The 16181-nt window shown below is 46.0% G+C and overlaps 1 protein-coding gene across 3 annotated transcripts in view; it reads right to left on the reverse strand.

The window, feature by feature from the left end:
• Positions 1–16181, reverse strand: part of PTPRG (protein tyrosine phosphatase receptor type G) — a 723417-nt gene that overhangs the window by 98102 nt on the left and 609134 nt on the right. For all 3 annotated transcript variants that reach the window (XM_068557227.1, XM_068557228.1, XM_068557226.1), the window contains exons 9-12: positions 15864–16048; positions 12725–12833; positions 7016–7065; positions 4301–5063 (exon numbers count right to left, since the gene is read on the reverse strand). In XM_068557227.1, the coding sequence (XP_068413328.1) occupies positions 4301–5063; positions 7016–7065; positions 12725–12833; positions 15864–16048 (1107 nt within the window). The remainder of the gene's footprint in view (positions 1–4300; positions 5064–7015; positions 7066–12724; positions 12834–15863; positions 16049–16181) is intronic.

The raw sequence follows: 16181 nt of genomic DNA on the forward strand, positions 1-16181 counted from the left end.
ACATCAAGCCTTTTTGAGATGCTGGTAAAAATATAACACAGTTTGTAACTTTAAACGTTAACGCTTTTTTCAAAGAGACTAAATATTGATTTAAAGAATTGTTTTTAACGCGAAGAAAAAATAAATGTGGAACAGATTTAAACAAATGTACATCCACAGTCTTTCAGAGAAGTCACCACTAACATTAAAATGATGGTGATTTCGTTTAAAAAATAAACACCAAGCTGGAGGAGGCAGATGGAGAAAAGGCTGAGATGGATGGAAGCAAAGTGAGACCTTGGGGGTCGTGGACAATGCAGGGTTTTCGGCTTTTACCCTCAAGTTACTCACATCTTTTATTAGCCAGTGGGTACACACATGTTTCTGCTTAAACCAGGGGTCGGCAAATGACAGCTCACCGATCAAATGAGGTCCACTGCCTGTTTTTGTAAACAGAGTTTTACCAGAACCCAATCACATCCGCCCATTTGTGTAGTGTCCCTGGCTGCTTGCGTGCTACCTGGCAGAGATGCACAGTTTCAGCAAAGACCTATGGTTCCCAAAGCTGAAAATGTCTGCTCTCTCTGGCTGTTTGCAGAAGAAGTTTGCCAATCTCTGGCTTAACCGATCCCCACCACTACTCTCAACCTGGAATTGCCTGGAATTCTAAAGGAAGATCCCTTTTGGCTTTGGGAAGGAGTGGATGTTCCCATTGAGATGAAGGTGACAAGGGAGATGCTCTGATTCACCAGTGCTGGGGACAGACCGGAGTTCCTGGGGGTCATTTTTAAAGCCAGCTCATTGGGGACCACAGTCTCCACATGTTTTTTAATCTCCAAGGATGACTGCAGAAGAAAGATCTATGAGGGGCCTCCTCCCAGTCACCACTGCCATCATGTGGCCCTCGGGCTGCAGAAAGCTCCTCCTTCCTTGTCACCGACGACAAGGCTGACTCTGCACCTCCTTTGGCACTAAGGGCTATGCCTATCCCCACTTTACAGACAGACTCTGGGCAAAGACTGGCCTGAGGACCCTGCGTGAATAAAGGGCAGAGCCTACTGTAGGGATGTGACTCCAGAGCTACCCTGCCAAGATGGCAGACACTCAGATGCCTGCAGCGTTGCAACTTGAGACCCGCACGCCCTGTGCCTGGAGGTGGAAATACCCCAGGTTTACCACCTGTTTCTTCTCCCCTTTCCTTGGACGCTGGAACTTGACTCCCATTGCAATGACTCATTTCCGCTTACTTGGACCACGCCCCAGGTCCCCACCCTCACCAGTCTCTCAAGGTATCAACACTCCCAACCCAAGCTCTTAGCAAGCCACGCTTTTCAGGAGTGCGGACAAAAAAAAATGTTGAAGAGGAGCAGGCTGGGAATGCAACTTGCCAGAGCCTCTAGTCCAGAGGCCAAACCACTCAAGCTTGACAAGAAATTCCAGGTCCACCGCTTGTCTGTGGAGACACCACAGTGGTCCGAGTCACCACTGCCATCACCTCCTAACTCTACTCCCTGTGTCCGTTCTGGCCTCCCCAGACGTCCACACAGAGGCCCACATGACCTTCTGAGAAGGTTAATCAGATGAGTAACTCTCTTGCCGAAATCCATCACTGCTTTTCCATACCAGTTAGAGTCAAATCCTCAGCCTGGCTGATGAGCCCCTTCCTGATCTGAGCTCTGCTTGTCTGTGAACTCATCCTGGATCCTTCACCTTGGTGGTCTAGACACACTGGCCCTCTGATGGCTCCTTGACTGATCCTAATTAGTTCTCACTTTAGGGTCTCTGGACCTGCTGCTCCTCCTGCAGCCTAGAACGCTCTTTCATGCATCATGGCATAGCTAACTCCTTCTCACCACCTGGGTCTCCGTTCACATGCCATCCCTTGACCACCTGATGCTACACTGTCCCTGTCCCCGACGCCAGCACTTGCCGTTATGCATTTGTTCACTGGAATATTCTCAAGCTTGTCCATTAGAACGTAAACCCCAGGAGAGCAAGGCCTGACTAGATCTAGAGTCTACTTCCAATGCCTAGTCCAGTGCCTGGGACACAGTGGGTACTCTATAAATATTTCTTTAATATCTTCAAATGCAAGAAATCCAACTTTTTCACAGCAAATTCCTGGAGGGAATGTCACTGCTCATGCAGGAATAGCTTCAAACAGCTTCACAAGTGGCTCGATATTTCCTCCACTCAGTTCCTCAGAGGGCCACTCTGCACCTTTCCCTAAAACCAGGACAAAGTGAGCAACGCCCATAGCAAACCCACACTTCAAAAAATGAGTCCATACCAGCTTTAAGGAGGAACGTAATTCAAAACATGAAAATTTATTCTAAGTTGTATCTTAACATACGAGGTCTCAGCTTTAGATGAATTTTAATGTTTACAAGTGCAAAAGCAAATAAATATTTACCAGTTGCTTTTTTTTTTTTTTTGCACTCTTATAACTCCACAACAGCTTAGATGCAAAAAAAATTGTTGCTAAACATCTTGTAGTCTGGCAAAAGAAAGAACTTCTTATTAAGAAAACCCCTCACAACAATAACAACCCCTCACGCTCAGGGCTCCCTTGTAGAAACTATCAGGATGGTTCATTAAGATTTGAGCGTGGACTTCCCTGGTGGTGCAGTGGTTAAGAATCCACCTGCCAATGCAGGGGTCATGAGTTCGATCCTCAGTCTGGGAAGATCCCACATGCCGTGGAGCAACTGAGCCCGTGCGCCACAACTACTGAGCTTGCGCTCTAGAGCCCGCGAGCCACAACTACTGAAGCCCACGCACCACAACTACTGAGCCCGTGTGCCACAACTACTGAAGCCCGTGCGCCTAGAGCCCGTGCTCTGCTACAACAGAAGCCACCACAATGAGAAGCCCGCGCACCGCAATGAAGTGTAGCCCCTGCTCACTGCAACTAGAGAGAGCCCGCACGCAGCAACGAAGACCCAAAGCAGCCAAAAGTAAATAAATAAATAAATAAAATTTAAAAAGAAAAGAAAAAGATTTGAGCATATGACAGAGTCACAAAGTTGCCCTCGGTCAGCGTGGGGATCACATCCTCCCCGTGGAGGCCAGACCAGCCATGCCCTGGTCTTATCATCCAGGAACTGGCTAATTCACAGAGCAAATGGGGCTCTGAGAGCAGAAGTCCTGTTTCTCGGGCTGGGATCATGGGCTAATACCAGCTCTCCCCATCCCCACGCTTTCAGTTTTAATGTAAATGTCACTTCCCCAGAGTGGCCTTTCTTAATTAAAAAAGCTCCCTGTCCTCTTCCTGATTATTTTCTTTGACAGCACCCTGTTTATTTCCTCTATTATTTACCGTACACAATCTCCAGCGTTAGTTAGCTCGTTTTCTGGCTTTTCAGCGAACTTGCTTGCTTGCTTTCTAACATTCCTGCTTCCCGATTTCCCGGCGTGCACCCTGGCGAGCTGCCGCCACCACTGTCTTCTCCTTTACGCTGTAAGCTTCAAGCAGCAGGGACCGTGCTCACCAGGCTTAGCACCCAGCCCAGGGCCTGGCACCAAATGGGCAGTCCATAAACACAGGTGCTGAATAAGTGAATAAGGAATGAAATCTTGAAGGATAAACTTCTTAAGATTGATGTCTTTTTTATTCATTTACTTCAGGGCCTGGTTGAAGCGCTTGGAGTTATTCTGAGGCGAGTCGATTTTACCAGGAAACAAGTATCAAGGCAAGACTTAGTCCAGCAATGATAAGAGAGTAGGTGATTCTTATTAGAATAAAATAGAAAGACACACACACACACACACACACACACACACACATTTTTATACCAGAGACACACACAATTCCAGGAATATTAAGTATTCTCTGGACCCTTATCCCCTGCCCCCAATTATTTTTTAACGGGTAGGACTGGGGCTTCCCTGGTGACGCAGTGGTTGAGAATCCGCCTGCCAATGCAGGGGACACGGGTTCAAGCCCTGGTCTGGGAAGATCCCACGTGCCGCGGAGCAACGAAGCCCCGTGCGCCACAACTACTGAGCCTGTGCTCTAGAGCCCGCGAACCACAACTACTGAGCCTGTGTGCTGCAACTACTGAAGCCCGCGCGCCTAGAGCCCGCGCTCTGCAACAAGAGAAGCCACCGCAATGAGAAGCCCGCGCACCACAAGGAAGAGTAGCCCCTATCGCCGCAACTAGAGAAACCCCATGTGCAACAGTGAAGACCCAACACAGCCAAAAATAAATAGATAAATTAAAAGAAAAAAAAGAGCAAGATCATTATAAAAAAATAAATAAATAAAGGGTAGGGCTGTTCCCAGCAGCCTGGAGGCTCAAGTGAGGAGTGGACCACTTACCTGGATTAACAGTGATAAATTTGCTATCTTCAGAAAATCGGTCCCCTGGGGACACAGGCTTCTTAGACGGTGTCTCAGGCCTCTTGGGATCCTTCTCTTCGTAATGCTCCTCTGTGACTGTGGGGGGCACTTGGGTGAGGGTGACGGAGCGGGGGTCCAGGGCGTCCTCGGGCCCGGCGGTGGGGATGGCAGTGCGGTCCCGCTCACGCCCGGCTGTAGTCTGATGCCCAGCATCCTGGGCGGCTCCGTCGGGAGCCGCGGGGGCGGGGGTGGGCTCAGTGCGGTTCCGCGCCTGCGTGGCGTGGGTCACCCCGTTCCTCTCCTTCTTCTCGGAGTCCTTCTCGCCCTCCTCCTCGTGCTCCCGCTCCCCATCCTCATTCTCACTCTTCTCGTCTTTCTCCCCCTCCTCGGCACCCTCGCCGTCCTTGGTTGGCGCCGAATCACCGTCAGGGCCCGGAGAGGCTAAGGCCTCAGGTGTGGCCGGGACGGGTCTGCCGGCCTGTTTGCTGGCCGCGGCGGCCGTGGGCAGGCGTGTGGGCCACACGGTGCTGGGGAAGGAGGAGATGCCGCCGCCGCTGAAGCCCAGGCCGGCGAGGAGCGTGCTGGTGACCACCGAGGCCACCGTCGCCTGGCTGCCGCTGGATGACGGGCCCATCCCAGTTGCCATGGAAACGAATGAGAAGGGGATGCCAGAGGATGTCCAGGTGGAAGACCCCGAGCTGATGGGGGCCATGTCGGCCGAAGAGGCGGGAGAGGCTGTGGGCTTGAAGGGGTCACCCGGGGAGGTTGGGGGAAGGGACAGAGGAAGAGAAAGCAGAGTGTCAGTCATCAGGATTGGGGACAAGGCCCTGGGTATGACCCTCCAAGGGTTTTACTCATCTTTTACTTTCCTCATGGGGTTTCCTAAAGCATGGTGCCAAAGCTGACAGTAGGTGATCCACGGATGACCACCTCTGCTCTTAAAAGTTTTTACAATTACTTAAAAATCGTAACCAGCATATCAACCCCAACTTTTCACTGATAGGGCTCAGGAGGAGGCTAAGTGACAAAACAATAAGTAGCATTCACGTTGTTTGAAAGACAAACATCAAATAAGCAATAAACTGGCAACATCAGATTGCCACCTGTTGTTGGGATGACACTGGAAGCAGCAGGAGCCCTTGGTTTTTTATATCTTGGTGGCTCTTGTGGAGAATACACAGCCCTTGTCTAGAAACGCTCCCCAGGATCTGGTTCCGCATCTTAAAGTGAGGAAGTGGATGGACAGAGGGACAGTGGCCCGCCCACGTCTGCAGTGGCAGGTTCAGAAGCAGGGGCCATGCTCTCCACTAAAGGCTTTGGGAGCTGGTTTACAGCCGGCATCCCCGTGCCAGCCGCTGTACAGCCGCCGTACCTTCCAGAGTCTCCGGATTTATCTACGGCAAAATCTATGCTCATGTAGATGACAACAATAAGAGTTCTATTCAACAAGTACCAACTGTGTGTTGGGGCTTCCCAAGCTACCCTGGAGACACACGTGATCATCACCCCATTTTACAGGTGAGGAAAACGAGGTGCAGAGAGGTTAAGGGGTAGAGGTGGCTGCCTGTGCCCAAACCTCAGCTCATTCTTCCCACCATACTAAATTGGGGCTCAGCTGTGAGATTTTATTTGTACATAGCATCTTAGGAAAATAAGATGTGTTGCTCTGAGTTATTAGTTTAATTTTAGTTCTTGAAACCTGGCGTGCAGAATCCAGAATTTCATCCCATCATTTATACAGTTCAAAATAATACAGCCAGAACAACTCAGATTTCATCACTGTATCATCAAGTTTCAGTTTGAAAAGTTTGTAGTTTAAGGACAACCAAGTTAGCAAATGTTGAGTTCTGAAGTTGGTTAATGAAATGCCAGGTGCCACATCAGATAAGGCACTGGAGAGAGAGCAGTCAGACAGCCTGGGCTTGAGTCCATGATCCCTCACTTGTTCTCTGGGAGATGCTGGGCACATTACTTTAACTCACTGAGCCTCAGCTTCCTCATCCATAAAATGGGAGTAATAGTAACACGAATCTTGTGGGATGCTGTGAGGAGTAAATAAAATAATAATCTGTGCCTGAAACCCGGGAAAAGCTTAATAAATTTTAGGTTCTTATTGTTATCACCAAAGCTGCAAATAATATTAGGATTATTAGTTGCACTAGAAAGGGGAAAACTTGGATACTGAGGCTCCAGAAATGTGCAAATGTAACTGGGCAAATGACAACCATTCTTTTTTTTTCTTTCTTTTTTTTTTTTTTTTTAAAGCCGCACTGCATGGCTTGTGGGATCTTAGTTCCCCAACCAGGGATCAAACCCCGGGCCCCTGAGTGAAAGCGCCGAGTCCTAACCACTGGACTGACAGGGAATTCCCAAATGACAACCTTTCAATTTTAGCATGTCTACTCCTTTGCACTCTTACGTCCTATGCTCCCACAAATAATAAATAATTAAAAATATGGAGAATTTTTATCTTGACAAAAATTATAACAGTATAACACTACTGGTTTAACTCTGTCGCACAGCTTGTTTTTATAATGCATTGAATTATAGGAGTGAATAATGTAATTTATTCAGTATTTTAACCGCTTCACATTGAGCATTTAGACAACATCATACTGCCACCTCGTGGTGACAGTTTTAACTGCATGCAAATTACCAACCAGACACGACAAAGCGATTACATTCTCTACTTACCACTCCTGTTTTGACAATTCTGGTCCCTTGGAATATTCGAGTGGTATTAGCTGAGAAACAAAGAAATTACACTGTAAACAATATAACTTTGTTGTTTTGACAAAACTGCACTTACCTACACATATCTGAAATACATATAATTTTTATGTCATAAAATGAATATTCCTCTTTAGATTTTTTTTTCCAACCATCAAAAAATGTAAAACCCTTCTTAGTTTGTGAGTCGTTAAAAAACATGTAGAGGGTCAGGTTTGGCCTGTGGGCCACAGTTTGCTGACTCTTGTCTTAAGCTATTAGTTTACAACTTTCAGAAGTTTTAATCATTTTTCTATTTTATTAGTAAGGTAAAACTTACATACTCTAAAATGCACAAATCTTAAGTGTAGAGTCCAATTAATTTTTACCTCTGTAAACACCTGTGTAACTCCCCCTCCTCCCATATTAAGATATGGACATCCTCCAGCACCCCAGCAGGTTTGCACGTGCATCCATCCAGGGAACACCCTCATGACCTTTCCCTAAGGTTGCCACCACTCTGATCTTTGTCAGCGTTTTGTCTATTTTTGAACTTCATATAAATGAAATTGTATTATCCCATTGTTCTTCTCTATTGGCTTTTTGGTTATAATCTCTTATATTTTCCTTTCAGTGACTATAATATGCATCCTAAACTTATTACAGTTTACCTTAAACTAGTACTTTTATTTCTCCTTAAAAATGTAAGAACTGTACAGTAATTTATTTGCCCAACTCACTTTTTGTGTACTGTCATATATTTTATTTCTATCAATACTTAGGTTTTAAAACCTCGTAACACATCACCACTGTTGCTTTAAATGGTCAAGTTCTTTTTTTTTAATATTTATTTTATTTATTTGTTTTATTCATCTTTTTGGCTGCGTTGGGTCTTTGTTGCCGCACGGGGGATCTTCGTTGAGGCATGTGGGGTCTTTCGTTGCAGCGTGCGGGCTCCAGGGCACGTGGGCTCTGCAGTCTGCGTGTGAAGCGCAGGCTTAGTTGCCCCGCAGCACGTGGGATCTTAGTTCCCCGACCAGGGATCAAACCCGAGTCCTCTGCGTTGTAAGGCGGATTCTCTACTACTGAACCACGAGGGAAGTCCCTCAAATTCTTTTATATTAGACACAGATTACTCCTTCTGGTGTTCTTTCCTTCTTTCAGTTCTGTTCACCCATGTGTTATTATTAAACAATATAACTACACAAAATGTTTAACTGTGGTAAAATACACATAACATAAAACTTACCATCTTAAACACTTTTAAGTGTACAGTTCAGTTGTGCTAAATCCTTGTGCCACAGATCTCCAGAATGTTTCCATCTTGCAAAACTGCAGCTGTGTACCCATTAAACAAGTCCCAGCTTCCTCCTGCCCCTCCCCGCCCCCCCAGCTCCTGGCAACCATCCTTCTACTTTCTGTAAGTTTCAGTACTCCATATATCTCATGTAAGTGGAGTCATATATATTTACTTGTCTTTTTGTAACTGGCTTATTTCACTTAGCATAATGTCTTCAAGATTCATCCACGCTGTCCCATGTGTCAGAATTTCCTTCCTTTTTAAGGCCAAATAATATTCTGCTGTATGTACCATATTTTGTTTACCCATTCATTGTTGATGGACATCTAGATTGCGTCCACCTTTTCTCTATTGTGAATAATGCTAAACAGTATAACTTAAAAAATATATCAGACTGCTTCTTTGTGCCGATCTCAAAAACAATAGTCTTAACATAAACTAAACGTTTGCTTCCTATACATACAAGGCACTGAAAAATTAGCAAAAAACTGCTAAATCTCCAAATAAATAACATTTGTACCTGCTGGAGTTTTTATCTAAACTAGAAGTGGGGCAAGTACCCGACATATTTTTTTATTTGCCCTGCAAGCTTTTTGGAAAAAAAAAAAAAAAAAAAAAGAATTTGCTGCCAACCTTGTAAACAGCAACTTTTACCTAAAAATCCCAATTTCCTGCTCATCCCTGAAAAATCACAATATTTGGCAAAACTGAGCTCACCTTCCTGCAGGGCAACATTTGGTCGGGGCTGAGTGTCTGTCACCCCTTTTCGAAGGGCACATTCTGCCATTTCCCACTGACGGCCCTCCCCGCATTTGTATGTGTTCCCTGCTGGGCCCCGGGGCACCTGTATTTGCGACCCCCAACTTAACGATATATTCACTTCGCTCAGCTGGAAAGTGAAATGGGTGAAGAGACAAATGTGGAGAACAGACTGATCTAGACGTCAATACAACCAGGTCAAATGAGGCAGCCTAGGAAGCAAACAGTTCTTGCCTGGCACTAAACATAACCTCCCACCATCAGTGAGTTGCTTCGTGATCGATATTGCACTGCCTCAGGCAGGTACACACACCTCCCCCCTTTGTTAAGACCGGAAGAAAGCCCCCTAAGAGACCTGCTTTCCCTGCCCTTTACAAAGGCCTTAATTTAAGGCCAACAAACTGGCCACTCCATCAACATGCCCGCTTTTCATTGATCTTGAACAATTTCCACTGGGGTCAGTTCTAACCGTGGTGACTACGAAGTTTCTACAAGAGCTTTCAGATCAGGAGTCCACCGGCCTGGTGGACTTCAGGGACGGGGGAGAAAAATGAGACCTGCATCCCCACTAAGCTGTCACGAAGATGCAGCTTTTCCTTGCACGAGGAATGCAAGCTCCAAATCTCAGCTGCATTTTAATAGGATCGTCCTATGACTCTGTGATTGAAATGGGAATATTTTCCTACTGCCTTAGAGTTGTTGGAGCTATTTCGGAGTATCACTTTTATGTTCATCACTACTCAGAAATCACCGTCGCTAACAGACCCACCACTTGTCATTTAATACTTTCATAAAAGAAGCGCACAGATGACTACGTTCCCAATTTGTTTGTTTAAAATATTTTGACAATTATATTTGAGCATAATTGGTTTCCTTTCCTATGTATTTTACTTATTTATTTTAAACCATTCTGAGAGAGGATCTGCTGGCTTGGCCAGGCTGCCTAATGAGTCTGTGGCTCAAAGAAAAAGCTTAAGAGCCCCGAGTTTCCATGACTGTTGAGAATTGCAAAAAAGGCTTTCGAACACTTAGTAATCAATCTTTTTAGCCATTTGTTGAAGACCGGGGATACAGGGTAATATTTATGCTTTAGGGGTGGTCTGTTGTTGTGTACAAATGATTGGGTTTTGGAATAAGAAATCGGACTCTGCTTAGTAGCCAAGTGATTTTTCGCAAGTTACTCAACTGCCCAGGACATCATTTCCCCCTCTGTAAAGTAACACCTGCATTACAAGTTGCCACGAGGTCAGATGAAATAACCTATGGGCAAATGCTCTGTAACTGGGAGCCACTCTACAGATAATGCTTAACATTATTATCATAGTTACTACAGTAAGGTAAACATAACTTATTTATTACATTATATAGGACATAAATATTGCTTTATTTACTATAATAATGTAAATATTCCACGGGGCTTCCTCATGCTCCCAAACCAGAGGTAAACTTTATCACTGGGAAACCTAATTATTCTGAACAAAGGTGTCCATGAAATTGCCTAAGTTAATTTCCTTCCCTTTTAAAACTTCAGTCCTAAGAGTTGACCAGCTTTGTACACCGGCCTCTACTGCTCATAAACTCCTACTTGGCTCACCAGAAAAGGCATGCTAGCTTACCTGAAAATTTCGCTTTTCCACTGCCCACTGCTGCAGGGAAGGTGCTAAGGCCATTGTGTGCCCCTTTGTCAACATGCAGGGACAAACACCACTACAGAAAACGAGCACACGCATGTCCACCCCTGAGCAGAGAAAGTCTGCAGACAAAGGAGACACTGGCCATTCTCAACAAGTCACCGTGATCAGACATTTTAAATATTCCGTGCTTGGAATTTACAGCTGACAAGGCCTTTTTGAATTGCATTACATTACAAACATTTAATTTTTCAAAGTCCGTGCAGAAGCCAATGAGCTCAGGGGCCTATTAATCAAGAAAGGGGGTTCTGCAGATTCCAGGCTCCTAGCTGGAGTGCATGGAAGGCCTAATTATGATTTATGTGCCGAAAGATCCGGGGCTCCACTCTGGCTTCCTGTGCTCTCTCCCCTGGGCTGGCATAGACCTGGCCTTGGCTTTCGGACCCTCCTCAACACAGGCACATGGGCCAATACATTCAGGGCAAAGGTGGACATGGTGAGTGTGATTTATTTGTGAGAAAAAAATGCAGCCATGCTAATTTCAATTAGTTTAAATGGAAGGATGAGATAATGTGAACATTAGCAAAGAATATTTCAATACTAGATGCAAAATTGCAAAGCTAGAAGGCATCTTTGGAGGGACTCTCAGCTGAAGGGCTTCTTATCCTGGGTTCATCATTTATTATTTTTTACATTAAACCTCATACTTAGGGGGTATTTATAGTTCGTACCAGGCACTGTACTAATTACTTAACATGCGTCACCCCCTGTCACTCTACAAGGACCCCGTGAGGTCGGTACTCTCACGACTACCACTTTTGGACTGTGAAATTGCAGCTTAGAGAAGCTAGTCAACATTCTCAGAGTCCCAGATACACTAAGTGGCAGCCAGGACTCAACCTTGGGGCCCTCGTGTCAGGGCCCTGGCTCTAAGCCAGCTCTTCTCAATCTGTAATGTGCACGCCTGGTACCTGAGCCATCTGGTTAAAATTCAGATTCCTGGGCCCCGCCCTCTGAGATTCTGAGACACTTAGTCTGAGAGGGGCCCATGAATGTGCATTTCTCACAGGATTCCAGACAATGAAGCTGATCCACAGCCTACAGGTTTTATGGGACCCCTAAAGCTGTAGTACGCAAAATTCTGGCATTTTTCTAGAGAAAGCGTCCAAAGTCTTCATCAGATACGTGACTCGCAAAAGTTAAGAATCACTGGCCTGGTGTGTAGGTGTCTCGGAAACTGAGGATTCAGGAAGTAAAGAACCTTACCAGGGAGGGCATCAGACTGGCAGAGCAAAGCCCAATGCCCTGGTTGCTCCCTTCATGCTGGTCTTAGTGCCCCTCACCAAACCAGGTCTGCAAACTACGGCCCACCGGCTGGCTGGCAATTTTTGTCAATAAAGTTTTATTGGAACCAGGACTGGGATTAGGTCGGGGCAAGTAAGACAGAGTGGATCCTGTCTGTATGCAAAATTTCGATATTTTGTTCAAGAACCTTTTGCACTGATTTTGCTTTTAAAAAAATTCCATTGAAATACAATGTATCTTGATGACAGAGTTTTTAAGAGCTCCTTTGAATTCTGCACCAAAGTGAATGCTCCTCTAGCCTCGCTCTAGTGCTGGTCTGACACTTTCCACTAGACCCTAAATCAGCTAACTGAATCACGTTAGAAATCCAAAGACGATATTCCTCCACACGACTAGGAGGTGATTCTGTGATCTGACACAGTATTAGACAAATACTTGGTTCCCCACAGCTGGAAAATAACAGTAATTAAAAAAATAATCAACAGTTCATTCTTCTTCCCCTCTTCTGGCCTGTGAAACCCCCAACCAAAAAGACGGGCCTAAATTCCCCAGGCTCTTCAGGTGTTACTGCAAACCCCACACTGATGCTTAGGCCAGGTTCATATTCTTGTGTCCAAGCACCTGAACGGGAAAAAAGACAAAGCCCAAGGGAGAAGGGACCCGGGGGATGCAGGGCAGACAGGAAGGGCAGCTACGCACCTTGGAAGAGCATGGTCTGGCTGAAGTCACTCCTCATGTCATTGCGACACACGGCCTGGACCCGGAACAGGTAAAGGCTGTCAGGTGAGACAGGGCTAATGGTGGCTTTCTGCAGGGGAGGAAAGAACAGGCAGTGAGCTTGTTTTGAAGGCCAGAGCACACTTTCCATTTGAAAGCCAAACCTAAAAGAATGTTAAGTGCTGCCTGTAGGTTTCTGGGTACCAAGGCAAAGCAGGACAAACACGATGTTTCCTCACTGACCAAAGGCTCACCTTGACAAGAATGAGCTTTCAGAAATAACCTCACCTGGGAATCTGTTTTCGACATGGAAACGTGTAGGGTAAGAGAGCAAAAAGCCGTCTTGGCTCAGATACTTGACTCGGGCTTGGAACGTGCCTTCAGCCCTCTTTATACTCACAAGGCTGGGACTTCCGTCAAAACTACTCTACCTTATAAACGATAATGATTTACCCTAGACAGCCTCTAGAATTATCAGGTGTACTGAATTTCCAGGGCCATGCAGAGATTATTTAGCGCAGCCACAACAAATTCTCTATGTGTCTGTTTCTTTGCAGTTTAAAGGCATTGTTGTACCTTGACCTTGGATAATATGGGGCACGATGCTAGAAGAACACCTGACTAGAGGTCAGAGGACAGGAGATCTACCTGTGTCACACCACTCACCAGCTGTGTGATTCTGAGTCAGTTGCTCAATGTCTTTTGGCCTCTGCTCCCTTCAACTGTTAAATGGAGAGAGTAATATTGCCCTCACAGGGCTCTTGTGAGTGCTGTACAACAAAGGCTAGGCAAGCCTTGTTCGTAGGTAGTCCACACCACAAAATGGAAAGTACACCCCCAGTCTAACACAGGGGTGGCAAGCGACGGCCCACAGCCCAAATCCGGCCCGCTGTCTGTTTTTTGTAAATAAAGTTTTATTGGCACACAACCACGCCCATTCATTTACCTGTTGCTATGGCAGCTTTCACCCTTTGACGGCAGAGTTGAGTAGCTGCCCACAGAGGCCATATAGCCCTTAAAGTCTAAAATCTTAACTCTCTGACCCTTTCTAGAAAAAAGTTTCCCAACCCCTGGTCCAACATCACAAGCCAAATCCAGACCCCCATTCCTCAAAGCTTTATTCCAAGAGTCTTTTAAAAATCAGAAAATGGAAAATACCTAAAAAGCCGCAGGGCTTGCTTCCTGAAGAAACAAACAACAAAAGCAACTGATTTTCAAAGACTCCCTAATGGATGAAATGTCTTGTCATCGCATTGTGGGCCAAGTCCAGAAAGCAGCTCTGGGAGCTTAACCACTGAGTGGGTTTTCCCCAGTGTAGCTACTGAAAACCTCTGAAGAGGCATTAAAATGTTATTGTGGCCACACCTGCTATCTGTTGCCTAGCAAATGGATTCCTGGTGAGAGGAGGAGGTTGGGGTCAAGTTATTTCACTTTTAGCCTCATTTCTCTCTTTTGGAAAAAGGAGGCAATAACACCTGTCCCACAGGTTGGCAGCGAGGGCGTGAGAGAGAGAGATGGATGCTGGAGAATGCCGGGAAAATGTTCAGTATGACTTTTAGGCTTCTGGGCCGCAAGAACCCCAAGCTGGAGGATAGCTTTGCTGCCACTAAGTCAGCACTCTCAACTTCTTGAGGAATTAATTAATTTTGTGTGTCCCCAAAGAAAATAACCACCCCTAGAAATTCTTATAAAAAAAGAACTTGCTGTCAAAGCATGTTTTTCTCTACAGCTCTCTCTTTCTCTGAAACTCATTTATGCCCCATTCTCTAAACCTCCAACCCCGTCTTCTGTTCAGAGCAATATCTTCACTCCATCTATGCAGGGATTTATTAGAATTCACTCCAAGCCGGTTATCTATTCATCTCTGCATGTTTAATTATTTTCCACTTAGAATAAGAAACTGAATAAGCGCCTAGATAGTTTCTGCTGATTAATGCAAGCCGCCTCAGTTCAGAAAGAGAAACATCCCTCACGGAGTTCCAGTCGTGACAAGAGAAAGGTTAAAACACATCATAACCTTGGGTGCCTTTCAATAGATTCCTCTCCGATTTCATGAAGCTCATCATTCCCTAATGTGACCCAGCTAACAATGTCTAGCGGGGAAATTGAAAACATAAATGGAAATGAAGTAAAAGAATCTTCATCTAAAGGAATACGAAAAGTATTATTCTATAACTGATTGAATGGGCCCCGGGGACTCTGTACGGGGAGGAAAAAAAGTGCTAACAGTCATTAAGAATCCCACTCAGTGCTATTACATTTTCCATGTGCATATACAATTATGGGCTTCATTATCCCAAAGACTTCTTTTGATTAACAATAAACGCCAGGCTTTCAAACCCAAATGTGTCACTTTGAGTTTCCCTGCAGAGATGTAAAGACCAGCGCTTGTTGGAGCGATTGCTTTTCCAGGGGAAGAAGACGGCTTCTGCAAACATCTGTTCTGAAGGGCCTTGGTGGGGACTGGGCACTAAATATTTATGCACATTTAAGATGAGCAGCTGGATTGGGCATGTGTGGCTCAAAGTGAGGTCAGGTATCACAGCGTCTGAGAGTCTGAGAACAGTGGCTAAAAATTCCGTGGTCACTGGGGTCTAGCAGGTCGGAATGTATGAGGCAGATGAAATGTGACAGAAGGGAGTGGTGGGGACTTCGGAAAGCTGCTTGGTGTGGGTGACAGTATAGGGGTGGGGAGGAGGATGGGGGCGACAGCTGCAATAATAATAACAGCCAGTACTGGCACGGTGCTCGCCCTGTGCTGGGCCCCGCTCTGCAACTGTAGAACTCACTTAACATTTACAGCAACGCTATCAGAGGACAAGGGCTTCGTGGAGGCTTTCGGATTTTTTTTTTTTTTTTTTTTTTTAAATAATGAAAGAAAAAGCAGTCAGTTTTGAAGGGCCCAGTTACAAAGAAATTAACTCTTTTCCGGGTGGTGTAGCCATCAAGCATACAGGCGGAATGGAGCCCGGGCAGGCTCCGGCCCCAGTTCACCCCGGTGGCACCCGCCCTCAGCAGGCGGCGTAGGGCTGGGATGCCACAGGGAAAAGCACACCGAAGAGATGCGCAAGGGCCCCTCTCATTGCTACAGACACCCCGACTCAGAACAGGGAGGCTTTACCAAGTCCTTGTCGCTGTCCTTTGTGAACGTCTTCTCCTTCTCGTCCTCGTTCTTGGTCCAGCTGTAGGAGATCATGTAGTTCATGATGGGTGGGTGGTAGATGGTCTCCGGCTGGTTCCAGGACACCTGCAGTGCTGTCTGGTTCAGGGGCTGCACCTTCATGTGGATGGGCGGAGAGCTGCAGACTGAAGACACACGGCCAAGCTCAGGGCCTCCTGGCACTACATACGTACACGCCCCGTGTCCCTCAAGACCGCGACCTCGAAAGGTTGACACAGCAGGATGGGGAACACCGACGCCCCCATCGCTTGGATCCAC

Source organism: Eschrichtius robustus, chromosome 12 (assembly GCF_028021215.1).
Source record: "Eschrichtius robustus isolate mEscRob2 chromosome 12, mEscRob2.pri, whole genome shotgun sequence".
Lineage (NCBI taxonomy): Eukaryota > Metazoa > Chordata > Mammalia > Artiodactyla > Eschrichtiidae > Eschrichtius > Eschrichtius robustus.